Consider the following 27,579-nt stretch of genomic DNA (forward strand, 5'->3'; position numbering starts at 1 on the left):
ACCCATTACACTATTAAGGCTATTTGGTCTCCCCATCAACATCCTTCGAATTTTGGTGAGGTGACAAAGCGTTGTTGCTGGACACCATTGGATTTTATCAGGGTAATTGTTAGTGCAAAAAATGGTACAAGGCCCAAAGGCTTGGCCTATTGCCAAAGCCCACTAGTAACACCTCGCTCAAGTTAAAATGTTAACTCATTAGAATCTTGGGCCGCGCTTCCGAATGCTTCTGAGTTATGACACAAGTGTTCAGCAATCGCCCTCCTCGAGCCTACCTTAGAACTCTCACCGCCGTCCTTGACTCCTTGGAATTCTCACCCAACATGCATCTGGCACAACTTATTTGACGGGTCCAGGAGCATGCTATTAATGGAAAAAATCTCCACATTCAAATGGGCTTCAAGATAACTAACGGGGATATAGTTTTTTCAATCTAAGTCCATCATTGGACTACTACGGAGTTATCACTAGCACTCACTTAGCTCTGTTATGTACGAAGGCGTTACTGACACTCCCTCAATTGCGTTTACGCAGAGTCACCTCTAACGCTCCCTTGACAACGATCTACACGGAGACACTCCTAGCATTGGACTACTACAAAGGTATCACTAGCACTCACTTAGTTGTGCCATGTGCGAAGGCGCTATTGACACTTCCTCAACTGAGCTTTACGCGGAGTCACCCCTGATGCTCCCTTGACAACGATCTACACGGAGACACTCCTAACACTCTATTTGGCCATGCTCTATAGGGAAATCCATCTTAAACCGTATCATCTCTAAAAAAAATTTTACTCAATTTTACTAACTTAAATATCGGATGTGCACAAAAGTGAATCAAAATAACAAGTTTGGTGTAGTATAATTTGTAAATTTTTATTGAATTTAATAGAACCTTCTCAGAGTAGAAATTGCAAATATTACAAATAGAAAAGAGAAAAACTAACTACTCCCTTCAACAACATAGCAACATTTAGTAGCACATCGAAAGAAAAGCTTCTCTAACCATAACTTAGACAGTGCTTCATTGGCATATATAACGGGAAACATGCGCACAGACTACACGTTAAGCTGGTGTACTCTTGCCGAGTTTTGCAGGTGTGTTAGCAAACTTGTATGAGCAGCTATAGATATAGTCTGGTACTCTCGGCCCAGCCACCTCGTGGACGGGTATAGCATCACAGATTTCATTCAAATCTTCTTTTGTCAGCTTCACGTTTAAGGAACCAATATTATGATCAAGATTTTTAATCTTAGTTGTCCCTACACAGCAAGAAAGAAAAAAAAGAATGCGCTAAGTATACATCTTTGAAAGGATTGTGTATTAGTTCTAACATCATAAAATGGCAAGTCATACATACTGATGCAGAGCTTATACTGCTCGTAAATGGGTACTGTTTGAAGAGAGTTACGTACCAGGGATAGGTGCTACATCATCCCCTTGATGAAGAACCCAAGAAAGTCCAAGTTGGGCAGGGGAGCATCCATGCTTTTCAGATAACCTCTCCAAGCGATTATATAATACCTTGTTCTTCTCAAAGTTCTCTCCTTGAAGCCTTGGATGTGATTCCTAAAGTAAGAAATAGAGGAGATTCAGATGCCAACTAATGTAAGAACTGAAAGGGGAAACAAATTCCACAACACATATTTCGCCTTTTTTTTTTTCTTTTCTATTTTTTCAATAGATTACTTGCAGTAATTTCATTAAGAGGGACATTAGAAATGACAATTATTAAGACCAGAAACTGATCTGTTATGTACCAGAAAACTATTTGCCGGCACACTTTCGACAATTGCCTTCCCACCAAAAATTCCACGGCCTAGAGGACTGTATGGGACTATTCCAATTCCAAGTTCCCTGCACATTGTAACAATGGAAATTTCTCAACATGTGCTCTGGAGCTCGATCAGAGGAGAAAATGATGTCGATAGCAACATAAGTAAATAGAGGATTAATCGAAGAACAAATATTGCTAATATACTATCCCAGTAAGAATTCATATTCCAGATTCACTCAGTTAACATATGTATATAATGGGATTGATAGAATCTTCCGAAAGAAAATTGGGGAGAATGTCGAGGAACCTGCACAGAGGGACTATTTCATCCTCAATATCACGAGTCCACAGTGACCACTCCATCTGTAGAGCAGTAATTGGATGAACAGCATGTGCTCTTCTTATGGTGTCTGGACTAGCTTCAGATAGCCCAATATACTTGATTTTTCCTTCTTCCACCAACTTCTTTAGCTCCCCCATCTAGGAGAAAGAAACAAAGAAAAACTTTAGTTACGATCAAAAGCGGCTATTTGTACCTAATACATGCAGCATTGGATTGAAGAGAACTCATGGATTACTTAAAGAGCTAATGTAAATCTACACGACTAGAAATATAAAGAACATGAGATAAAATCAAAGCACTTACAGTGTCCTCTATGGGCACAGATGTGTCAATTCGATGTACATAGTAGAGATCAATGTATTCCACATCAAGCCGCTTAAGGCTAGATAGACAACAGGCCCGGACATACTCAGGAGTTCCTTTTACTTCAATAGTATCAGATCCAAATCTGACTAGTCCAAACTTTGTGGCCAACTGGATCTCTTCTCGAGGCAACTGCTTTAGTGCCTGAAAGTTTAACCAAAAAATTAACTATAAGCAAACCGCAATTTTCCAAATTTGACAGAATTACATTTCCCTTTCCAAATTGGACAGAACAGTAAATTTAACAACTACAACTCTGATCCCATCATCCCATCACATGGTTGGAACATTTTGGCTCACTTTCTATATGATTTATATCCCGAAACCTGATCTACCTTATGGTTATTCCCATGAAGAAGAAAACACTTCTTATGAATAAACATCTTGACATGAAACTATGTGAGTCCTTATATCTGTATGCAAGTCATGAACTAAGGTTCTATCCATTAGCAAACAATATGACACAAACAAACTGGTCTTTTAGAAAATCAATAAATAGGAAAAGGGAAACAAAAAAACTTTTGCCTTGTTATCGTTCTCCTTCAGCCAACCCAAGTTGAATACCCAACTCCTCAAATATAACGACTCAAAAAATTCTATTAGACACAGAGTGCGCTTGATCTATCGGAACTTAGTATACTGAATAGAAAACCATGGATTTCAAGAACAAGAGGATTTTTACCTTTCCAACTAAAATTTCATTAGCATGATTGGCCCCATATATGTCTGATGTATCAAAATGGGTAATTCCTTTGTCGAATGCATGCTTGATGACTGATATGCCAACTTCATCGGGTACGGGATCATTGTAGATTCCAGTCAGACCCATACAGCCAAAACCCAACTTAGATACCTACAAGCAATTGATCAAGAGCTAATCATTTCAAACAATAAATAAACACAAAGCAGCAGCTCGAACATTGAACCAAAATAGCTTATAAGGAAAGAAAAAAACCGAAATAGGGAAACTATAGAACTTTGTGAAGAATTTCTGGGTTGAAAGCAAGAAAAACAAATATGGGTTTTCATACCTGGAGTCCCTGATTCCCCAATTTCACTTTTGGAACAACAATTTTTTGCGCCTCTGCCATCTCTTAATTGTTCTCGGCACAGGCACAGGAGGACGGAAGAGGGATTGCAGAGAGAATGAGAATTAATACAATGTATATACGAACTGTGGAGCGACCGAGCGACAAGTGAGTTTGTCTCCAATGGCTTCTTCTCCATCTTTTTATAGTGTAGAACCCACGTGGGAGTTGGGGAGTCTTTTACGTAAGCTGGTATGTAATGGATTATGGATTATCATGGGGTGCACTACAGCAGCCCATGATTTTTTAAAAATTATACATGTATAGTATTCGGTCTAACGAATCCAATGATATTTTTTTGTTCAAAACAAAATTCAAATTCATCGCGATCAAAACATCAAATGTTTTGAGTTTATATTCAACGGTTTAGAATTGTTATGTCATTTTTATGTTGGATTTGATTTTTATTCCGGATAAATGATATATCGTTGGATTCGTATAAATGATCAAAATATAAATATAATTTTTTTGAAATTAAAAAAAAATCACTCGAAACTGTATTGAAATGACAGCATGGGCTGCTGTACAAAAATTACAGCAGCCCCCTTGAACCCGATTATTATGCTATTCATCATTGCTTATGTCATTTTGTTCTCATGAATTAGGTCATTCTTATTTTCATATACACGTATATATCCACCTGCAGTTTTTGGAGTGGAATTTTTTGCTTGTAGTATGGTAGCAGAGAAAATTCTACAAGACACATGTCTTGGCAATATTGCAGTCCTAGCAAGGCTAGAGTAAGAGTCCATAATCTAAAACTATTCAATACCAAATCCCATAATTTACCATTTCTCTCTAGTTTTGTTTAGGAAGAAATTATGCTAATCAGCATCAATGAAGAGGGTACCATATAACATGTACTATTTATTGCCACCAAATGTCCCAAAACAGAGAAGCTGCAAGATAAGTGTGTGTGATCATTCATGTTATAACAACCAAATCTTTCAAGGAAATGAAATTCCTCAACATCTAGTGAAGAGAAAATTTCTTTGAAACAGATGAACCGCCTTGATCAAAGAAATGTTGCCCTGGCTGTGTGTCCGTACTGTCCTCTTTTGATGTTAGACCGGCGTTTCATGTATACCATACCGCCCAAACCCAACACAGTAACTCCGGCTATCACTCCAATCCCTATCCCAGCCTTCTGTCCACCACTCAGTCCACTCGAAGAGCCTCCTACAGGAGCAGCAAGCGGTTGTGGGGTTGGGATTGGTGATGGAGATTGCGAGGAGGGTGGTGGTGGGGTAGATGGGTTTGGACCTTTCGGTGGAGGTGGAGGTGGTGGTGTTGGATTTGGTGCCCCATTGAAGTTAGGTGGCTGTGCGATTGAAGTAATTTCAAAAAGGGATTTGGCAAACTTTGTGGGGAGGAGGGATAGGAGAAGAATGAAGCAGAATTGGGTGATAAAAGTTGCCATTGGAAGTCGGATTAAGCTCTAAATCTGGGATATAAAACAAGTGTTCGACAAAATGCTTAAGAGAAGCTTGAGATGGAGAATGTCCAAAAAGAAGTGACTACATAAACTAAGCATTACGCGGAAATTCTATGGTTAATATTATCGAACCAAAACAAAACTGCATCGAGGATTAAACATTGTTACGATAAGAAATAGGGAGATAAGCTAGACTTGTTCTTGTTGGACTTATGCTAACTGGCAAAAGTGTGTTTGCCAAGTGGTTAAGGCCAGTTATACAGAGTCACTTCCAAGCAGAACAATGCTCCCCCAGCATAGACAAATCAAGGTGTCTGAGTGCATATATATATATATATATATATATATATATATATATAGACAGAGAGAGAGAGAGGCTCCGGTACACACGACAGTATACATAGAAACCTCAGAACAAAGAACTGCCAAGGCCATGTTGCATCTGCCAAGAAGTCAATGACATTTGAAGCCAAAAGTTCATAGCTGTAAGTAGCAAATCTCTTCGAGTTTTCCACCTTCAATCTCTGTATTATCGAAGCATCTTCAATTCCTTTTGCATCCAAAAGTCCAGAAAACTCCATGGATAGTCCTCTTCCAGTGTTTATGTCTTTCCCGCAGCTTGTGCCTGGTTTCAATTACTCATCAAAGCATATTCTCCAAGTTTCGTTGGTGACGAGGTAGAGCTAAAGAATTGAGCAACCCCAAAAATTCATCTGCAGGGACATTCAAGGTAGGATCTTTCTCTGCCGTTTCTTTCTTGTGTCCATCTTTGGATCACTTACTAAGCACAGGGACCTCTTCAGTCAGTTCTTGCTTGATCAAATGTAAAACTTCTGAGACCTGAAGAGAAAGAAAAAGAAAGAAACACCAATCAAAACCATATGTGGTATGTGATTATTAGGTGAAATTTGTTACATAAACTCAAATTAAATCTTTTGAATATAAATTAAGTGGAAGATTAATTAGCATATAATGTTTCAATGAGAAAATTAATGACCTTAAAATGTTGTTCCAACACCTTGGAATGGCAATGCAGGATTTTATATATCCTCTCAAGAAGGTCTAGAAGTCTATCCACTTGATCTCCCAATAGATCCACCTGTAAAATTATGTCATGGAAAGACAGAGAAAATACTTATGAAGAACTACATGTTAAGTTGAAAGAACTAATGGTGTTGGCCTACACCTCTTTTTCAGCTTTTTGGAGATTCTGGCATCTGTTCATAAAAGCCGTCCTGTAAAGCAATTCGCTCTTTCTAAGAGAACCAGCGAAACCAGTCAGCCAATCGAAATGATGCATCGCTTCTTTCAACCTGTGATGATTGAAGAAGAAATTTTATAAATCAGAGTCAATACTTGAAAGCTACTGTAAGTACTATAGTCTCCATTTACTTCAATATGCTATCCTTGAAAAGCAGATAAATATAGTTTTGTTGTTTATTCGAAGAATTAACAAGCACTTTCGAGTTGATGGAAATTAACATGTGAAAATGAATAGTACCTCAACATGTTGATCCCTAATTTGTCTTCTGTTGTGTGCTCAAAATGCATTATTCCTTGTGAAAATTCTAGTATTGCTGTAATCACAGGATCAGATGGCTTATGAGTTCCACTTGTTAGTAACCAGGGGGATTGTCTCTTGTAATGTACTAATGCAGCGTTCGGAGTCATCTGATGATGCAGCCTTTCTACATCTTCAACTGCTACACGTATATCACATCCTAACTTGAGCAATACTGACTTGCTTTCAGCTAATTGTGTCATAGCTTTCTGAAGTTTTCTACTCACTGATAAGAAATTCTTTCGCTTCTCATTTGACGATTCTTGAGACATCTCAAGCTCATTTAACACTAGGTGTGCACTGCATTCATTTATTTCTGAACTTGCTCTTAATAGCAAGTCCTCCTGAACTTCAAACAATTTCAGTAATGAGCCAAGTTTTTGGACCAAAGCGTCATCAATGCTAGCCTCTGGATCTCTGTAAGACGTTTCAGAGCGTGAAGATTTTCCATGATTTGGGGCTTCAGTTTCACAAAAAACAGTAAAAGTTTCTTTTGCAGCCTCAACAACGATAAATTGGTAGATTTCGTTCTTAAGCCAAATCTCAATGTCATAAGCTTCTGCTTCCATCTTCCACTCCTCAATGACTTCCCTAATGAAGACCAAAGAAACATCCTCCTTCAGTGAATTTTCTGCACTTCGAAGCAACTCTTCATGTATACAAATTTCAATATCTTTCAGTTCGCCTATTGTATGATTAGCAGCACACACAGTATTGCTGAGGGTTTCACCAAAGACAATCCCGTATATCTCTTCTCTAATAAGGCATTCAGAGATGTATGTTTCAATACCATCCTTCCATTCCCAATAGATTTCATTGAAGACAATGTTTTTGATCTCTTCTCTGGTCCGGGCTTCATTTTCGTGACTTTCAATGTTTCCATAACACTCACTAATCATTCCTTTGAAAAATATTTCGTATATTCCGTCTCTAATCGAGCTCTTTAATTCATCAAAGGATAAGTCATCCTGAAATTCATCTGACAAACCTTTTAGTAGAGTGCTATAAGTCCCCTCCAGGATCATGGTTTGAAAATTTGCATCTTCAATTTCTTGCTTCAACATCTTTATTTGGCTTGGTGAATCTAAATTTTCTGCATTGGAGGGCAAAGTTTGATTCATTTTCAACCAGATATCATCGAAGTTCTCAGTTTCTGAATTCTTGCTTTCTATTGCAAAAAATTTGGACAGCTTTTTCTGTGGAGAAGCTATCTTTGTAATGCTTCTTTTATGCTCGCCAACTATTTCATCGATACTAGCATTCAAGTTTATTAAGCCATCCAATCTATTGATAACATCCTGGATCCTGCTCTTCAAACTGACAGGATCCTTTTCTCTCCTGGAGGATTTTTCTCGAAGAAATTCTCGCTTTAACCAATTCAGCTCCTCACTTTTTCTCCGTATAATTGATTCATGATTCTTTATGATCTTAGCTACACTGTGGCCACCATCGTCTTTTTGATCTTCTTCACTGAGATTTGCTTCTTTCACCTTCAAGGATAAGTCGTCAGGTTTGTTGGAGCAATCGTTTTCTGATAAAGATCTTCTTTTGATGTTCAGAGGAACATTAGACTCAAGATTACCTTTGGATGATAAAGCCTCACTTCCTCTGATCTTTTTCACCTGAACCTCAAATTGATTACTGAAAGCCTCAAGTTCATCACGCAAACATGTAACTTCTGACATAATATCAGACAAATTCTTGCTCAACCTAACCGATTGCTTGACTTCGCTCCTTACTTCTGCTTCAAATTTCTCCTCAACATCCCGTATAAAACCTTTGATCAAAATAGCAGTTGCATCCCTCTCAATGCTGCACCCCCATTGCTGCTCTATTGGACCCAATTCAGACAAAAATATGGCATTCTGCATATTTCCAAAAGCAATGTCCAGAGTTCCTTTTAAGATGTCAATGTCTGAACCCATCTGCGCTATATGTTGATCATCAATATTTTCGTTTAGTTCCTCAAGTTTATGATCAAGATCTAGTTTTTGTTTGATATTCCATACCTGCTGATCCACTGAATGCTTCAGCTCATAAAATGCATCATCTCTTTCTTCGTCCACGTTTACTCGATTGCCAAGAATGAAATCCTCAACGCCGGGACTTTTTGTTCTTTCAAGCTCAAGACTAGCGCGTGCAGAACCCAATTCTCCCTCTTTCAGTTTTAGTTCTTGCCTGAGTTTACACTCATTTTCTAATCTTTCCACCAACTCTCTGTCCTTCTCCAAGATTGCTAGCTCTGCTTCCTTGAGGCGTCCTTGAAGACGATCTCGAACTTCTGTCAAGTCCATGAGAATGTCTTCATGGCTGCTCTCAAGAGTCTTACTTTCTGTTTCTTCTTGAACAAACTTCATACATCCCTCTAATTGCATCACCGCAAGTTCATAAAATTTCGATATCTCATTCAAGCGACCCATCACGCCTTCCTTAGATTGAACTCTTTCATGTGCCTTATCCATCGCAGAATGCAGAATCTTCATCATGGTTGAATCTGTTATAGAAACTCTGAATCTACCATCTAACCCTTCAAAGTACTTGTCCATTTCACTAGTAAAATAACCCTTCTATGTAATTTTAATCACACATAGAACCTCAGAAGTTACACAGAATTCTGAAATTATGCATGAAATGGTTCTTTGTGTTTATATGACTAAATCTTCCAAGAGTTAATGAAACTGAGAAGATCACTGCAAGTTTCCTTGAAAAGTGGATGATCTAACTGACTTATTCTATGTTGTTAAATAGTCCACATGTCTCTTCTCACCACACACATCCCTGACAGCATCTTTGGCTTGAAATTTCTTTTGATATCATTTGGATTGCAGACTTGCAGTTATATAATGTCAATCTAGAGTTATATTATTTAAGGGACATGATATTCCCTCTGAAGTCTAACCCCAGCCCCATGTAGCTAAATTTATCTCATGTATCCTACAACCAATTGTCTTCAACACCACATGGTCTTCAAATGCTCTGAAAACTTGGCACAAAATGCTCTGATGGCAATGGATGTTGTTACGTGTGAACCAACCACAATCAAGGAACCCAAAATTCAAGAGAGCTTTGGGTATATGCACCGGTGACACATCAAAAACACCAGGACCCCCACTGGATGTTGAGAATAGGCAATGAATTGAGCAAGAGAGGGATTCCAATCTAGTATTGGCTAGAAAAAAAATGCATTACTGACATACCACGACACACTGCTTTAGGAGAGAGTGTTCCTAGCTGCTACATTAATGGAAGTTTTCCAAATTCAGGAAGTTGTAGCTACCTCTGGCATAACCATTAACCTCTATTTCACTTTCAACCAAGAATTACCAGACATCAAGGTTGATGCTTGCTCCGCAAAACGTTTGATCTAAAATTTAAGGCTTTTACTTGTTTGGCCAAATGAGAAATCGCATGCTAATTACAGCTCTTTAACACATCATAATTGTAATATCATCTGTCTTAACATTGCTAGGATCATGTCAAGAGTGTCATAAGAAAGCAGCAATCCTCAACAGTTTCACAACCCAATAGTTTATTATAATCATAATATCACTACAAGAGGACTTGCCATCTATTATTGGTTTCCTTTTGGGATATTTATATAATTCACATTACCAACAAAGAAGTAGTGTAATCACGCGCCACCATTATCCGCGGTGGCTCTTTCACCGTCTCCACCCTTCAAGGCCCGTTCAGCTCTCTCTTGTAGCCACTCCACCATTCCCCCAAACACCAACTCCACATCCTCTTCGGGCTCACCAATTAACTGGTGCCACATTCCAGGATAAACACTCAAGGTCTTGTCCTTACTCGCGGCGCGTCGGTGCAACTCCTCAGCACAACCAGGGTCACACACCACATCATCGCCTCCGTGCACGATCAGCAGCGGCACATCCACCTCTTCAAACCTCCCTTGCAGCTCCCTGCACACTCTTAAGAGCTCCAGCGTCGTTGACGCGCGTGGCCTCCCTAGCGGCCTCCGCGGACTCGCCACTGCAAGATTCCGTTTCCACTCTTCCTTGAACGAAACCTCAGGAATATTCCCACGTGTGGGGACCACGCGCCAAGTGGGAACCAGCGTCGCTACTATGAAAAGGAAATGCTCCAACGGCCATGGAGGCTTGAACTTATCGCTGATGCCGCACATTGCTCCGTTCAGGATGAGCCCATCCCATGCGCCCTTCTGACGGAGAGAGATGAAGAGAGCAATTGCACCGCCGAGAGATTCAGAGTACAAAAACGCCGGCAAATTGTGGCCGTGCTTTCCACGGAAGGCGTCGAAGAACTGAATGCAATCGTCGATGACGGGGTTGATGTCGGGGATGTGAGCAGTTAGGCCGTCCGAGAATCCGTGGCCTTGATGATCAATCGCGCATGTAGCGAAGCCGGATTTGGCGAACAGCACAGAGGTGAGTTGTACAAACCAGCTTGACTCTCCGGTGAAGCCATGGACAACGGCGACGAAGCCTATGGCTTTGGTCGGCAGGAGTGGTAGCCACCACTGAGTGAAGAGCTTGAGGCCACGAGAATCGGTGATATAGTCAGAGGAGTGAGAGACGTTGTGCTTGGCGTAGAAGTCGGCGGGGGAGAGGTCGCCGAAAGGGTCATTCTGGTTGGCTTCCGCTATCGGATGACGTGGCATTTTGTGACTCGCCTGCAGAAGAGAGAGATTAGGCGTGGGTAATATGGCGATGCGAGGCAGTTGGGTTGGGAGGTTGGGGTGATGGTTCAACTTAATTAAGGACAGTGGAGGTAATGATCAGGTGTTTCGGATAACATTGTCTCATATGATGGACCACCGATTGATGGGAGGAGCTCCCAATTCCTAGCTCCAATTCCGACTCCAATTCTCCTTCAAAAATCATGTTAAATCATGATTTTTGTTTTTGAAAATGATATATTAAAGTTTAAGGATTAGAAATTAATGTTTAGGGTTTAGAATTTAATTTTTAGCATTTAGGATTTAGAGATTAGGATTTACGGTTTATGACTTAGAATTTAGTATTTAGAATTATTTTTTCCCAAAATCAAATATATTCTAATAATATGAACACCAAAATACTTAATCACATATTTTAATTTATGATTTAGTATAATTTTTGAGCAGAATTAGAGCCGGAATTGGAGTTAGGAATTGGAGCCCTTCCCATCCCGACCACCGATTAGTATATTCTTCCCAAAGCAGTGCAAAGAGTCTTGAAAGGAGTGCCAACTTCGAACTGTTTTTTCATCCAAAAATGCTTGTCCCATGATAAAGAGATTGGATAGCAGTTTCTGTGAATTTGCAAAAGGACTGCGTACACGCATACTGTTTCAACACACCCAAGTCCCACATAAAAAAATGAGAGCGTGTGTGATAGCTTTATATATACATGTGGATTAGGAATGACAAAAAAAATCGACCCGAGAACTATCTACAGAATACTTGATTTGTTTACAATTCGAAAATCAATCCTATGAGATTTGGAAACGATTTTGATTTTCAAATCCATCAAGGTTTAGAATCGGTTTAGTTTTTGGTGTCGGGTTTAAGGTATCCAAACAGTTTGATAAAAAAGTCTGATTACAGTAATAATATTATAAATCATCTATATAAATTTATACTACTATAATATTATAAATTATGAGCTTCGTATAGCTTGGGAAGAGGGCTTTCGCCAAGTTATTTTGGAGACAGATTCCTCTATGATTACGGATTGGCTAAATAAGCAGAGTGTTCCAAAGCTCTCTCTTTCCAATTTGATTAGTGTGTGCCGGAAGCTTGTTAATCAGGCTTGGGAGGTGAAAGTAATTCACGTGTATAGAGAAAGGAATCGGGTTGCTGATTTCCTTGCCTCTGAGTCTCTCAACCATGACAATGCGCTAACGATTCTTCAGCATCCTATTGTTGGCATTCAGGGTCTCCTTTGGGAGGATTTTATTGGAGTTGCTTGGCGTAGGCCGGTCTTGCAAGTAGAGATTTAATCCTTTGATTTGTCTGTGGGTATTCCCCCTCCCTAGTATCAAAAAAAAATTATAACATGATAAAGTTGTGGATGCAAAAAATCTTTATATTACAAAAAGTTTTTTTTTTTTGTATTATTATCAAGGCGGAGCCATGAAATAAAGTTGGGGTGAGCTGCTCAAGAAAAGAAATTTGAGGGAGTGTTGCCCCGGAAATTTTTTTTAGGTCCATTTGCAATACATGTAATGTAACGGCTACTTGCTTTCTCTGTAATATACAACATCAATTAGAAAAACGAGTTTAAATAAGCACCGACTTGAGAAACACAGGATTGCCCAGTGCAGTCCCCTTCCCTCTGCTCCTGATTATTGCGCTGCAAGCCTGCAATGAGTTGTTCTTAAGAAAAATTACAATCAGGTAATTATACAAATTTCCTTTGGATAATTGTTAGGGAAAACGCACACGTGTGAATGACCCTGCAGTGTCCGTATAACATTCTCCAATTCCAACCAGACAAAATCAAAACAGAATCTCGTATTCTTTGTAAAGAGAGAGAGAGTGAGCGATCCCCAGATATGCGTACCATAGCGGTGGGAAGCAGCAGTGTCCACATCCTCTCCTCTCTCCCTCTATTTCAAGAACCAGCACTCTTTTCTCTCTTCTACGTTCCCCATCAATCCTCACTCTTCAAATCAGGTGCCCAGTATTCCGAATTCTTTAGATTTTACTGTTTTGGATTGACTTCCTGTTTCGTATTTTTATACTACCTTTACTTGCTGAATTAGCTTCCACTCGTACCGTTGATATTTTTTGGCACATACGCAGATTTTAAAAGTTGTTGACTTGGTGACTTCTGAGGCATTTCTAGGCTAATTTTCATGTATGGATACCTTCCGTATTGCTTGGGCATTGGTGGGCGTGCTTAAAATTGTTTAATTTTGTTTGATTTCCCCTAAAGAAGGTTGTGCATGTTTCTTCAGGGAAGTTGAGGTTTTGGGCTAATTTACTGTTGTGTGCAAAATTGAGCTAAAGAATCAAGAAACAATGAGAAAGTGAATCTCTTTTAGGTTTGTTGGGCATTTGGTGATATCTGGTTGTTTTGGTCTAATTTCCTGGATTATGGCTCATTTTGCAATTTTCTAATTGTGAGGAAATGAATTAAAGGAAGTAAGAAGCCTAGTGATTTATTCTTGGGTTTAGCCTTTAGGTGTAGGAATATGCAGAGCCAGCCAAATGGTTGAATTATTTCCAACTGTGTCTTCCGAGATTGCTGTTCGAGAGGCTCAATTAGAGGACTGTTGGGAAGTGGCCGAAACTCACTGCAGCTCCTTCTTCCCTGAATATTCCTTCCCTTTAGACTTTGTGTTGAGAGTTGATCGACTGGTTGCAATGGTATCTAGGTCTGCTGTACCAAATGGTTATAAGAGAACTTGTTTGGTTGCAGTCACTGGTGGCTCAAGTCGATGAAATCTTCTTTTGCGCAAGTGGGGACTTTAAAATCGGAGCTTTGGACGGGCAATTCTGTTCAAATAAGGGATATGTAGCTGGTATACTAACTGTAGATACCATTGCTGGTTTTCTTCCTCGAAAAGGACAACTTTGGCAAAGAAGGTGAATCTTGACTAATATTCTTTGGTTATATGCTTCTGAGTAATCCTAACTTCTCCAGATATGTGAGCTAAGGTTATAGTGAAATTTAACCATAGCATATTCTGAGAGCCATTATCTAAGCATAAAGCTTATATCTCTTCTATCGACTATCACTAGGGAAGATGGTGGTCTCAGTTTTCTTCAAAATTCTCAATGGAATAGCCTAGTCTTTGTTAGGCACTTGTCCCACATCGCTCAGATGTGGGAGTGAAGTCCCGTTTATAAGGGGGAAAGAGGGTTTTCCCCTAGTAGCCAAGGTTTTCATGAAGGTAGGGTCACGGGCCCGGGCCTGATTGGGCCTTGGTTACAGCCGGCCCACTAGGTGGGAGTCCGGTTGGGCCTTGGTTGTTAGGAGATCCTTATCAATTGGTATCGAAGCCACCCAGCTGGACGCTTGTGGGCTTGTGTCCAACGCCCTCGTCCCTGTGGGGCCGGGGCGGGGCTGCCTTCTCGGAAGGGGAGACCTGTGATCCGGGTAGGGCCACGGGTCCGGGCCTGGTGCCACAGAGTAGGCCAATGTGGGCGTTGGCCTTGTAAGAGCGAGGGAATGTTAGGCACTTGTCCCACATCGCTCAGATGTGGGAGTGAAGTCCCCTTTATAAGGGGGAAAGAGGGCTTTCCCCTAGTAGCCAAGGTTTTCATGAAGGTAGGGCCACGGGCCCGGGCTTGATTGGGCCTTGGTTACAGCCGGCCCACTAGGTGGGAGTCCGGTTGGGCCTTGGTTGTTAGGAGATCCTTATCAGTCTTCTTGTTTATATTCTTACTTAAATCTTGGGTGTGACATTTGCTATGCGGAATCTTCTTTTCATGGCTGTTATTAGTTAATTTATAGATGCAAGATGACCAGATCAGTTACGGATAAACACAGGGTTTCATGTGTCTCAAAAGAAAATCTCAACTGAGGTTCACAATTGGAACACATAAGAACCATGACCATTGGCGTAGAGTAGTCGAGTAGCTATCTTTTTTTGTATCCATAGATAAATGTTGACTTATTTTTAAGATGCAGAGCTTAACCGTAATGAACTGTTGATATCAATTATCTGCACAGTTTGTCAGTTTCTGTCTGAGAATCTGAATTTTCCTGCTTATTATGTATGATTTATTTTTCCGCACTCAATAGCAATACGTGGTGACTGAATTTAGAGATGCCATACTTAAAAAGGTTGTCTTTCATTTATCCGTGTTTTATAGTTTTAACTATAGAGTTTATGTTCGTAATACTCTCTGTTATCCATGAAACTGAATGTAACCTATAAGATATGTATTTCATCGTATTAGCTTCCTTGATGATTTTTACATGATCCATGAACTAGCTGCAAACTCAAGAAGTGTAAAGTCTAGCTATGTCGTTCCCACAATATTTTGAATCGTCATCCTTGAGGATTTTGACTGTGTGTTCCTGACCTCTTTGTTGGCTATGCTTAACTTAAATATCTCATAAATTGAGATCCGGTCAAATCCAATCTATAATAATCTGTCTTTGGATTACTACCCAATGAATCAAGTTTAAGCAGTTCGTTTATTGAACTAATTTTAATATGGCTGCTTGAACCTTATGTTTTTGCAAGGTTGAAAGGGGCCTTTTGGGACGCTGTTTAAACATATTAGCTTTGTTAGGCTGAAGGATTGTGGATTTAATATGGCTTTAGCTGTTGATCTCAAAGGATGGGGGAAGTGTTTCGAACGAAAGTTGCAGTTTGAGATGTTTAAGAAATTAGTTTTGCTAGGCTGAAGGGGCGAGGAGCTAATATATGGCTTAAGCTTTTGGTCTCAGACAATGGGGAAAGGGCTCTGAAGAAGTCGAGTTGATCCTTCATAAGAGACAGGACAGCACACAGAATATGGAGTACTTGATCCTACACAGAGAATGATGAGATTTCATACATGTCGTATAAACCTTTTTCATCAGTGTGCGACTTTATTGACTTGATTAATTAGTTATGTATGTTCATAACCTTAGATTGTTAACTTGAATGTGCTTGTCAGCGGCAGCTTTTTGTTCACCTGTGCCTTGATGACACTATCTTGGAGCTTGCTAAAATCGCATATTGACATATTGTTTCAGATATCATGAGTAATTAAGTATTTACTTGTCTAGTGTGTGGTCCATTTAGTTACTGATCAACTCTGCTTACTAAGGATGTTCCTTATCCCAGAACTGGAATTGCATGCATATCAAATGTTGCGGTTTAGGAGAAATTTAGGCGTAAGGGGATAGCCAAAAAGCTCATAGCAAACGCAGAGGCGCAAGCCAGGAGTTGGGGCTGTCGTGCCGTTGCATTACACTGTGATCATAACAATCCAGCGCCCACAAAGCTGTATGTATTAAGTTGCCAGAAGGAGCAAACTGGCCTAAGCCCAAGACATCTCCAGATGTTGAGTTCAACTTCATGATGAAACTTCTCAACTTCCCTACCAGGGTGTAGATGTTTCAGGAACGCACGGTTGATTAAGAAAGTTCATGTGCAAGAAAAAGAAAAAAGGAGAATTGTTACAGTAGGATGTCCACCATTGCTGTATGATTGGACCTCTATTTTGAGGTTTCAATGTCCTTTAATTAGGATGTTCTAGCACTTAGCTAATGTATTTGATTGCATTTTAGCTTAGTTTTACACTTACGAATGTTTCTCCTTGGTTTTGTAGTAATCGGACCTTGTTCGGGCAAGTTGAAGCACTTTTTGCTGTGAGGTGTCGGGACACCTCTCAAGGTGTCCGGACACTTACTGTCCGGACACCCACATTAGGTGTCCGGACACTTCCTTTGAAAAATGAGACAGAGCCCATAACGAAGACTTGATGAAGCCCAGGTGTCCGGACACCTTCCGAAGCCGTCCGGACACCTACCGCGGATCTGCAATTTTCTGCACCAAAATTTCAAGGGCATTTGGGGTAAATCATGTATGTGACCAATGGGGAACGTTTGTATAAGGGTAGTTAGGTATTTTCAATGGTAAAAGGAGGAGAAAACCCTAATATTTCTTCTTCCTTCTCATAATTCATCTCACACAACATCTAGCCTCCATAGTTTTTCTCTCTTTCTCTCTCTAGGGTTTTACTTAGTTCTTGTGATCTTGATTGTAAACATTGGTTTTTATCTATAAAATTGATGTTTATTCTCATTATAATGAGTGGCTAAGTTCCCTCTCTAGTTTCTAGTCCCGAACGGTGGGTGCAAGGTTTCGATTACTCAAGGTATGCTCAAAGAATCGTAGCTTCAATTTCTCTCTTTTAATTTCGTGATAGTTGTGTGATTGGATCTATGGGAATGACATATTTGATTGTATTCTTGGATTGTCTAGTCTAGGGATTGCATCTAATGTGTTCGATTGAGAATTGTTAAACCCATTGCATGATTTCCTTAATTAATTGAGTTTTTTTCATTGCATAGCTATTAATTATGTGTATTGATGATGGAGTTTTGGGTTAATTTAGGAATGTGCATGGGAGAGTTATGGTTAATTGATCTTTGAGTGTGAAACTAGGGTGTTAGCTAAGTCGAGCCCCAAGGGGGAACATTAATCCATAATATTAGGTGCTTATCCCTTTGCGTTCATCGTAGATTAAGAGACCCGATGGCCTACGTGTATGAATTGAAGTCTTATATCCCAATTCTCTTTGCATATGCATGATTGATAGTATCACACAATGCATTGTGTATGGTTGTGTGTGTTTGCAATGATACCTTGAGTATGAGAACCGAGTAACCACCGGGACGGACTAGAGACTAGGTTTTTAATTAATTGTTTTAAATCCAATTTGTGCTTACTTTGATTACAAAATCGCTCATGCTACCGAGTCATTCGGCCCATTTCTTTTACTTGCTTTTATTTGATATTCATTGTGTTTATTAGTGTTAGCTAGTCATTTGCATATCATTCACTTCAAATTTGCATTGCTTCCTCGTGGATCGATACCGAACTCACCGGTTTATTACTTGACGATACCCTACACTTGGGGTAAGTACACACACTTTGGTGTCGGTCACTGTATATATGTAAATGTTGGGTCTAAATTAACCTTACTAGCAAGTGTACTAGTCGGCGACTACAGCACAATGATAAGCAAGGGTCGAATCCACAGGGATGGAGTTATGTCTAATCCAAATGTATACTTGTATGTATGTATGTACAATGCAAACAAAGTAAAGATCAACTCAAGATTGTTTGGGTTGGTAATTAAACTAAGACAAGTAAAGAGCAAAGTATTTTTGGTATTTTCTTAGAATAGGGATGCAACTAATGCAAATGAGTTGAACACCAAGGCTTTGGAATCCCCCTTGGGAAATGACTTGCAATGACACAAATTCACACACATATTTGCTAATTCGGGCATAACGAATCCGTACCTAAGTCGGTTTTAGCGCACCTAAGCCAAATCTCCCTAAAATCGATTACTAGCCATCTTATTGGTCTAGGTCGGATATTCCTAAGTACATTCTAGCCATCTTATTGGTCTAAACATGCATAGGAATTCATGAAGTTCTATGGAGATTAGGATTCATACAAATTGTCACCTAATTAAAGGGAGACATATTCATAATCAAGTGTTTCAAGAAGCATAATCTACTTGACATATTATTGTCTAAGCAAATTCTCCAAACAATTTCATCCAAAAACCTAAAGTGTTGGCCAAACACCACAAGCATGAAGAAATTGTAATCAAACATAGAAACACAAGATTTATACCCAAATCAACTCATATGTATGTAAATCAAGTCATAAACAAAGTCATCAAACCCAAGGCTTCATCCTAGCCTTGGCACAAGAGGTTTAGTTACACATAATGAGAGAAAAACACAAGAGAATAGATGAGAAAGGCATGAATAAACCCAATGAGTTGAGTAGATCCAAGTGGAGTTGAAGAATCTCTCCTCCTAGCTCCAAGAATCACCTTCCCCCTCTGTTTTCGCTCTCCAGAAATCTGTTCTAGGTCTAAAAACTCCCGCAGCTCGGACAAATCGCGACTTAAAACACCCCAGAAAATTGCTTTTCACGCCTAGGCGCGTTGTTTTCACGCCTAGGCGCACCACGCCTAGGCGCGTTACCCCTAGGCACATGATTCAAATGACCATAACTTCTCCATATGACCTCCGATTTGCATGATTTTAGATTCTACGGAAAGCTTGAGATATCTAGTTTCCAATGCCTTTTGTTGCGCTCAATTCCAATAACGTGACAGAAAGTTATGACTATTTGAACACACGAAGGTCGGTGGACATTTTCTTCAATTCAGCCATTTTTCCGTCGCTTTTCATCCAAACCGCAATCAACCTATCAAAATACAAATCAACACATAAATACACTCATTATTTATCAAAAGAAAGCTTAAGAGGGGATATTTCTACCAAAAATAATAGGTATTATCATACCTATCAGTAAACTAAAGGGCTTGGCCGTATCTATTGTGATACTGTATGTATACCTTTAATTTCTATTGCGCCAGTAACTTGTTTATTTGGATTTTGGAGTGAGAGAAACAATAATTCAAATATCAGAAATTTAATTACATTATCCAAAGAGTCAAGACTTTCTTCTTTCTTTCTTTTTACTATGGATCGAGGAATCACCCTGTCCAACATGTCTTTCGAACAGCTGAGTGAGTATAAATCTTAATATGTTAGAAGAGTTCGTATCACGCTAACGACATAAGATTGGGCCGAAACCCATTCTAGTAGAAGCCCGAAAGTGGGACAAGTCCACGAAATCATGATTTCACAAAAAAAAAAATTTCAACTAGTTGGTTCGAACTCGCAACCTTAGGCACCCTAGGCCAGTTGCGGATCTAGGATCCAATCTCACTGAGGGCACAATTAAGTAACTGGGGTTCGGGAGCAGCGATACTGGAAATTTTTTTTAGATTATTTATATGGCACAATAATCATTGATAATAGTTTCAAGCAATAAAACAATTTTGATGAATCAAAATTATCAAAAACATCACTTAGATTAAAAATAAGCAACACAAAGAAGAGGTTCAGAATTGACCTCGTTGGATCGATCATTAAGTTCCAATAGCTGCTTATCCATAATCGTATAAAAGCATTCCACGCAAGATTGGGCTAATTTTCATTGGGGTATGATCCAAACTCATTAGGAGCCTAATTAATTTTTGCCTTGGCTAATCACTAAAGCTCAATATGAATTTTATTTTATTTTTTTTTTGAAAAATTTCACTGGGGTCTAGCCTCCAGTGATTGTGAGGCAGATCCATCTCTATCATAGGGCCTAAGTCTGAAGATATAACCAATTAAACTACCGCCAAACGTGAATATGAGGGCAATTTTGGTAGACACAAAGTTTAGAAGTCTGCATAGTTTGACAAGTGTGGATCATAGCAAAGACTACTTTAGTAATTTAATAGGTACAGAGCTCCACGTCCTGAGTTTCTGTTCCCATGCAACTGGTGTACATATATATATGTATGGACAGGTTGTCAAATACCCAGTTCCCATGTTTGAAATTAAAGTTTGCGTGGTTGTGTGTTTTGACTCAATGGACACATGAATAGAATTCTCGGATCTTGGTCTTTAAAACAACACAATTATTTTATCAGCAACCAGGCCATAACCATAACCATAGAACTCCTCACGATCGGATCAACACAGTTGTTGCCGTTGTCTTCTAAACATTTATTCTCCTTCCACTCACAGTTTCCCTTCTGGCACCACATCGTGGACCTAACTAGGATTTATGATCATGTGACCAGTCTTAATGTTGCATTCAATTAGTTTTAATTGCTACATTAATTGTTTTGTCGATGATGATTCATTAATTCCATTTCTAGAGATGTCTGTTATAATATTTGCTGTCTGAAGCTACAACTGCTTCTCTGTATTTATTGTTGTGTTAATATTCAATTAATAAAGCTTTTACAACCCTCCATGTCTTGTACACTCCACATCTTCTCATGAACACTACTTTTTCTTGGGCATTATTGAATATATATATATATATATAATTAGGTCATGTGCTATTGCCCAAGGTACAAGACTTGACTTTAGTTAACTTAATTGTGTAATTAATCATTCATTAATGAAAACCAAATTGATTACACACACTCACGTGGGGCGTTGACAACGAAGTTTGCATTCCACTTCTCACGAATCTTTGTCTCCCAATTTGACTTTCCAACAATCTTAACCATGGTTAATCAATTTCTTTCACACTAATCTAAAGTAATTAATTATTTAATGCACCCAAATCCCCATACAATCTTTTCATGATCTTAACAGTAATCCCCAAAATCTTCAATTTTTTTTTTTACTTAACAAGATTAGTGTCTTTGTTGTGTAGTTATTCGGAGTCAAACCTACCAAAACCCTACTCCAATGCCTACCAAAATGGACTAAAAAGCTGTCAATGGTATGACACTACAAAATGAGACCAACAAGTTTGCTCTTAAATTCTCTCTCTTTTAACATTATATGAACTCATGAAACATCTGGGTTTATTAGTCTGATAAGCTCTTGTTAATGGCTTGAAGACTTGAACACAAATGAAGCAAAATATAAGACCAATGATTTTGCAAAACTAAACAATAATTGAAGCTAATTAGCTAACAAAAGTTATTGATACAATGTTCAAATTGGATGAAGAGGGGGTCTTCCCCCATAACTCCAAAATGAAATGAAATTCAAAAGGGATAAGCTAATGAAAACTAAAATAAAACTAAATTATGATTCCCTAACTGTACAATTACTGGGGTGATTGCTAAACCCTCCTCTACTCTCAAATGTTGTCACTGCTTGAATCTGCAAGTATGGTTAGCCTTCGTGCTTTCTTCAAAAACTCACTGTCCACGACAAACAAATAGCAAAATGTAAGGGACCTACCTCAGTTGGCAATTGATCAAAGCAGGAACCAAAAATGGATTTAAATTTTAGAACCAATGGTGCGTTGATACTACCTGAAGGGTTCATCTCGTGTGTGCTTAACAGTGCCTGCTGCATCCTGGTATAGCACACTGCTCATCATCTCTGAACTCCGGAGACCAAACATGCTGGCGAGCTTTCCATACAACTCTTGGTATGAACTAAGGACTGAAAGGTCTAGGGTTCTACCAACATCGTCCGATTCCATGAACACCTTGCAGTGGCCGGTCTGCAAGCCAAGATCAGCCTTTTGATGATCTTTGTAACAGGGAGAGCCTTCGTCTGACGAGCTTTCCATTGGACCGTCGTGAAGTAATGCAGAACCAGAACCATCAGAAACCATTTTCTCTATATTCCCGTCAGATGAAATGTTTCTGGTAGTAGTATCACCAGAACAGCTCTGAGAAGTTTCCTGCTCAGGTAGAATGAGTTGTCCGAACAAAAAGAAATGAGGTGTCTTTGTTTCATTGTTTTCCTTCGAGATATGAGTGGGATTTCCCATTGTTAGTAAGCAAGATATTCTCTCGTCGTTTTCAGTCTTTCTCACGTAGTTGCCACTTGGGATTTCATATGTTGGGGCAGCATGATCAAGCTGCTCGAAACCAACTGGAAAGTGACCCAACTGCAGCTTGTTGTAGTGGAGATCCGAAGGAGGCCCAAATTGACCATGCCTGGCTCCCTGTATGCCTGTAGGAATGTTTTCAGAAAGGCAACATAAGGGGCTATTGGGTGTGAGGGGATTGCCAGTAAATGACGGCATCGGAAGTTGACTCATGAAAGAAGCAAAGTCAGGATGTTGTGGAAGCCGTAATTTCTTTCTCGGGGGCGAGAACGGCGAAAGATGAATTGCAGGCATGTTAGATACCAGTTCAACCAACCATGGGTTAACACGCTTCACATTCTGGAGTAAATCTGGCTCATCCCATGCTACCTATAAGATATTGGAACCAAAGACGGATTAAGAACAACAAATCCACTGCCTAAACCCTACCCTTAACCCCCACTAACTGATGCACAACGAAATCAGAAAATGAATTGGCAAATAAATTACAAAATCACTAAAGCTTCTCAGTGTTATCAAGACATTTTTAGCCATAAATCTAGAGACAAATGTGCTAAATAAGATGGTTTCTTTACCGATTCCGGAACCACAAGTTCAACTGTCACAGAAATGTTGAAATATCATGTTTGTCTATCCAATAATATTGGTGAGAAAGTTACTGTGTCCTAGTAACTCAAAGTTGCGCAATCTTTATATGCACCGCTACAGCATGTAACATATAACCTAACTATTTCCTAAGCATAACAAAATTGGTGGCATTAGTTGGGCTTTCAACATCCCACAACTGCAGTCAGTTTTTAAAACTGTTAACTCATTTCAAATTTCATGTCAATTTATCATAACTGCATATAGAACAAGCATTTCGAATTACTTTTTTACTGAAAATCAATAATGAAAATCCACAAAAGAACAATTAAGTATGGATGAGTAGATCTGGTACCTGCAGAAGCCTCCATGGAGAACTAGGCCAACGGATGGAGTCAACAACCTGAACTGAAGATATGGTCCCCATAAACCAACTTATGCGAGAGGAATCCTCAGTTTCAAATGCCATTTTGAACCTCATCCCAGAACACCATTGGATCTGCATCGCAGTCCTCACAGACGAGGCTTTGACGCAAAACTCAGGAGTGCTAGCGCGGGGATAGTAAACAACCTCAAAGGATTTCCAATTGCTAGCAAGTGTAGCGGCTTCCACAACAGACTCACTTCTCACCTTTCCCCTCATATCCCCATTAAAGTTCTTCCATCCTTGTTTACCCTCGCCCTCTCTCATAAACATGGAGGAATACCCCCCAAATGGAGCACCACCATTTCCGGCTGTGGAATTCCATCCTACTGAACTTTCAAATCCGCCACCAATACCTCTCTTAGCCCTACGAATCCCAACACAAAGATCCCCATTATCGGCCCTCAAGAACACAATCGAATCTCCAGCCACAAGCTTCTTCTGGTTCACAAAATTACTCCACCCGGTTGTCAAAAGATGACGACGGGGTGTCCCCCTATAAATATGCCTAAACTTCCAAGTCTCACCATGCACATCCTTTGCAAGAATGGTTTGCACAGGAGGCTCGGCACTGTAATCCAACCTAGGAAATATAGTCTCCGCGCAATAACGTGGCACAGAGAATCCCCCACCATTGTTAGCATCAGATTGAGTCAATGTTTTAGCAAAAGAAGCCGGCTTCTCTTGGCTCTCAACCCCACAAATTCCATCAAATTCAATACCATTAACACCACCATCATCATCAAAATAGTTACAATCCCTTAAAGGAATCAGCCTTGTTTGCGCGTAGACCTCATCGGTCTCGGGGTCTGCCAGGTATTGAATTGCAGCTACCCTGCAAGGGATTAATGGGGGAATCCGAGAATTCCCAAAATCCACAGTCCCTCGGGCGTGCTCAGCGTGGCCCTGAGGGAAGTAGAAGACCTTGGAGTTCACTGGTGGCATTTGAACCATGCCACCAGCACAGGCATGCCATAGTTGAGAATCTAAGCACTTTTGTGGCTTCCTTCTCTGTTCTTTCAATGAATCCATCACTGTAATCATCGAGATTCTGCCAGAACCAAAACCCAAAAGAAAAAGAAAAAGAGAAATAAACAGCAGATAATTGCATAAGTGAATGAATCAAAGAACACCCAAAAAGAAAACAGAGACCAATACGTGTTTTGGGGGTGCAGTGAATCAAGCGAAACTGATAAAAAAATGCGTCAGTAATACAGAAGAATAAGATTACCTCGTAATCTTCCTCTCTTCAGCCAATTAAACAAGTGAATCAAGAGATTTGGGTCCTCCCAAAAATGTATGAAACCAACCAAAATCTGATTTCAGTCAAGTGAGAATGGAAGTTTGGAGGAGAGTGTTAATAAGAGATTTATGTAGACTGTGCTCACACGCGTTGCCGACCAGACTCTCAGGGAATTGACGAGGTAGAAAGAACAAGAGGTAGAAAACAAAAGAGAGGTTTATTGTAGACGAAAGCAGAGAGATATGCTTGCTTTTTCAATGGCTTTGGATCGCAAGTGTCCAAGACATCTGACAAAACTCAGGTGGATTTCAATTCCAATCTTAATATTTGTTTTTCCTCCTAATTAATTGCTTCATTTAGTATTTCTCTTTTAACCACACTCAAAGACAACCACACACCACCCGCTTCCACTCTCACTCGCACATCTGCGGCGCGTGTAAACACAATTAATGAAGGGGTCAATATTTTCAGTTTAATAATATTACATTATTTATGAGACTACACGGTTGAATTCAAATAATTAGATTTCCTTGTTATATAACTCTACGCGGTGATCAAATCGGTTTTAAGCCTAAATACTAAAATAAAATGGGTAGGTTAATTGGCAGCGTAAAATTTATTGGCTAAAATTATACCATATTTGTCACTAATTTATACCATCAACTCATGTAATCAATTAAAAATAATAATTTATAAATCTTTCAAAGAAATGTAAAGGCATTTGAATCGTTTTACTATCTTAAATGTCTTGATAAATTATATTGTTGGGATAAAAAATTTATTTGAATAGATGATGATTTTTTTCCTATACATATATTATAAAATTGAATGTTCAAAGGATAAATTTTTATGGTAACTACCACAACAAATGTATTTGTAAAATCGTAAATACAACTTGTCTTCAATTTGTAATATTGAAACATCTATATATGAATTATGAACACAAGTAAAAGAGCCAACTCATGCATGGCCATTGCCATCACAAGGAGTGAGTTGCACGCGACACTAAACACAAGTGAGAAATAGCATAAGCTATCTTTCAGGATCACAAAAGAAGCATCCAAAAACATTAAATAAAACACACACACAATGAATTTATTATTTATTATTTATTTGGATAATCCCAACACCCCCAGTTTTTTGGGTTTTCTTTTTCCAATATCTTAACATTGTCAAAATATCGCGGGGGTTACATGTTACTGCTCTGAAATCAAGGCAACCCCCTAACAATACACTTTTGACTAGGGTTAAGGGAAAAAAAAAGAAAAAAAGAGTTCACTTTGTCCGAGTCCCCTAACTCTTCGGGACTAACCATGGTTAACACATCAACTTTACTAAACCCCTAGGGGGTCGGGTTAGGTTTGATTAACCACAGTCATTGGTCAACTCTCTGTGTCCCTGGTGGTTTGTTAATCGTGTGTGCTGATCTTTTGGCCTGTGTAATTTTTAGGGATTAGTAGAAACTTTTAAGGGTGTTTTTGGTAAATTAAGAATATGAATTTTGGTACTTAATAATCGCGATTATTATGATAGAGTTTGTTTTTAAATACATGGAAACGGGATGAGGGAGACTCGAACTCGAGACCTCTATGAAATATTACACACAAGTGTCATATGAGTTTCTCGTGGTTCTCGTTATTATAGAGAATTATAGTTTGGTTATATATGTATGTGTATGGTGATTTGTGAGAATTAAGGAGAACAAGGACGAGTCAATGTGAAAATAATATGTGTTTCAAATAAAAGCCAAAAAGATGATCGGCACATATCGGACAAATTCGGTCGGTCTCATTAGTCATTACAGGACAGTTTCTTCATGATGCTAATAAAAAGAACATTTTTTTTTTCTAATTATGTGTATTTGATCAGATTCTTCTTTCTTTCTGAATGGGGTTAAAATATCAACTACAATGTTATTATCTATCTTTTGTTTGGATGTGAAAACCATATCAAACATTGCCATACAAAATGAAATTCACATTTTCATTGTTTTTAACGTACTAATAACGCGTTTTTTGTTATACTTTAGAATCCTCTTACTGTGCCTTAAAACAAAGGATATATAGAAGATGACAAAATTCTGTCCGGATGACTGAATTTGTCATACCTGGATTAAATCAAGTTTGGACATAAGTTATATGTTTGAAATTTAGGTCCAAACACAACATTTTTATCCAGTTTAAAACCATGTTCTGGCCGAAATACATAAATCTTGTTCGATTTATTTATCTAGGTCATAACCCGGATAAGGTTATTGTTTAGTTTACTTGTTCGAATTTAAACTAATCTGGATTTGATCAATTAGGTAGGGGTGTCTATTCAGTTTTCGATTCGGTTTTTAACCGAAACCGAAATATCTGAATTGATTTGGTTATAATATTTTAGAATCCATAACCGAACCATATATGTTTGAATAACCGAACCGAAACAATCATATTTTTTGAATCATATCAGATCGGTTTTCTATTTTTGAAGAAATTAAAAAAGTATGAATAAATCTCAAATAGAGTGAGAAAATAACCCATGATCGACTCTAACTCTATCTAACAAAGTTTGATAAAAATTCATGATAATGAAATAAATATATTATCTCATCACAATTAAAGAAAAATAAATTTACAAGACTGAGAGAAATAATATGATTAAGAAAAAAAAAACATACATGAAGATGTCTCCCCATTTTCGCTTTAGCAATAATCAATCTTAATTTACGTAATGATTAGATTAATTGGTA

At 38.9% G+C, this 27,579-nt stretch overlaps 4 protein-coding genes and 1 long non-coding RNA gene across 5 annotated transcripts; 1 reads left to right on the forward strand and 4 right to left on the reverse strand.

The window, feature by feature from the left end:
- Positions 1 to 856: 856 nt before the first annotated feature.
- On the reverse strand, positions 857 to 3,690 carry LOC120004925 (perakine reductase-like). Its single transcript, XM_038854276.1, has 7 exons — positions 3,515 to 3,690; positions 3,166 to 3,336; positions 2,424 to 2,627; positions 2,085 to 2,257; positions 1,761 to 1,857; positions 1,416 to 1,569; positions 857 to 1,262 (listed from the first exon to the last, which is right to left on the reverse strand). Exons 1-7 carry the CDS (start codon positions 3,572 to 3,574, stop codon positions 1,066 to 1,068), a joined length of 1,056 nt encoding a protein of 351 aa, XP_038710204.1. The 5' UTR covers positions 3,575 to 3,690; the 3' UTR covers positions 857 to 1,065.
- A 2,017-nt stretch (positions 3,691 to 5,707) lies between these two features.
- Positions 5,708 to 9,846, reverse strand: LOC120005539 (WPP domain-associated protein). Its single transcript, XM_038855225.1, has 4 exons — positions 6,508 to 9,846; positions 6,193 to 6,319; positions 6,004 to 6,105; positions 5,708 to 5,846 (listed from the first exon to the last, which is right to left on the reverse strand). The coding sequence occupies exons 1-4, from the start codon at positions 9,111 to 9,113 to the stop codon at positions 5,781 to 5,783; spliced, it is 2,901 nt and encodes a 966-aa protein (XP_038711153.1). The 5' UTR covers positions 9,114 to 9,846; the 3' UTR covers positions 5,708 to 5,780.
- A 204-nt stretch (positions 9,847 to 10,050) lies between these two features.
- Positions 10,051 to 11,370, reverse strand: LOC120005541 (caffeoylshikimate esterase-like). Its single transcript, XM_038855228.1, has one exon. The coding sequence runs from the start codon at positions 11,204 to 11,206 to the stop codon at positions 10,199 to 10,201; it is 1,008 nt and encodes a 335-aa protein (XP_038711156.1). The 5' UTR covers positions 11,207 to 11,370; the 3' UTR covers positions 10,051 to 10,198.
- A 1,270-nt stretch (positions 11,371 to 12,640) lies between these two features.
- LOC120005542 lies at positions 12,641 to 16,657 on the forward strand. The gene is made up of 2 exons (XR_005469826.1): positions 12,641 to 13,204; positions 16,318 to 16,657. It is a non-coding gene; the product is annotated as an uncharacterized LOC120005542 (long non-coding RNA).
- A 5,006-nt stretch (positions 16,658 to 21,663) lies between these two features.
- LOC120005540 (auxin response factor 16) lies at positions 21,664 to 25,118 on the reverse strand. The gene is made up of 4 exons (XM_038855227.1): positions 24,834 to 25,118; positions 23,534 to 24,653; positions 22,067 to 22,962; positions 21,664 to 21,952 (listed from the first exon to the last, which is right to left on the reverse strand). Exons 2-4 carry the CDS (start codon positions 24,644 to 24,646, stop codon positions 21,889 to 21,891), a joined length of 2,073 nt encoding a protein of 690 aa, XP_038711155.1. The 5' UTR covers positions 24,647 to 24,653; positions 24,834 to 25,118; the 3' UTR covers positions 21,664 to 21,888.
- Positions 25,119 to 27,579: the final 2,461 nt, after the last annotated feature.

The sequence above is a fragment of the Tripterygium wilfordii genome, chromosome 9 (assembly GCF_013401445.1).
Source record: "Tripterygium wilfordii isolate XIE 37 chromosome 9, ASM1340144v1, whole genome shotgun sequence".
Taxonomy (NCBI): Eukaryota; Viridiplantae; Streptophyta; class Magnoliopsida; order Celastrales; family Celastraceae; genus Tripterygium; species Tripterygium wilfordii.

Bases quoted from the DNA above. Each gene is read 5' to 3' on its own strand.
- LOC120005540 (XM_038855227.1), bottom strand. From the start codon at position 24,646: ATGATTACAGTGATGGATTCATTGAAAGAACAGAGAAGGAAGCCACAA. The intron at 22,963-23,533 runs GTACCAGATCTA...AATATCTTATAG, and splicing joins CTCCATGGAGGCTTCTGCAG to GTAGCATGGGATGAGCCAGA. The intron at 21,953-22,066 runs GTAGTATCAACG...TGTCGTGGACAG, and splicing joins ACACGAGATGAACCCTTCAG to TGAGTTTTTGAAGAAAGCAC.
- LOC120005541 (XM_038855228.1), bottom strand. From the start codon at position 11,206: ATGCCACGTCATCCGATAGCGGAAGCCAACCAGAATGACCCTTTCGGC.
- LOC120004925 (XM_038854276.1), bottom strand. From the start codon at position 3,574: ATGGCAGAGGCGCAAAAAATTGTTGTTCCAAAAGTGAAATTGGGGAAT. The intron at 3,337-3,514 runs GTATGAAAACCC...AATTGCTTGTAG, and splicing joins TGGGGAATCAGGGACTCCAG to GTATCTAAGTTGGGTTTTGG. The intron at 1,570-1,760 runs GTACATAACAGA...TTCTTACTTTAG, and splicing joins TGCCGGCAAATAGTTTTCTG to GAATCACATCCAAGGCTTCA.
- LOC120005539 (XM_038855225.1), bottom strand. From the start codon at position 9,113: ATGGACAAGTACTTTGAAGGGTTAGATGGTAGATTCAGAGTTTCTATA. The intron at 6,106-6,192 runs GTGTAGGCCAAC...ATAATTTTACAG, and splicing joins TCCAAAAAGCTGAAAAAGAG to GTGGATCTATTGGGAGATCA. The intron at 5,847-6,003 runs GTCATTAATTTT...CTTTCTCTTCAG, and splicing joins TGTTGGAACAACATTTTAAG to GTCTCAGAAGTTTTACATTT.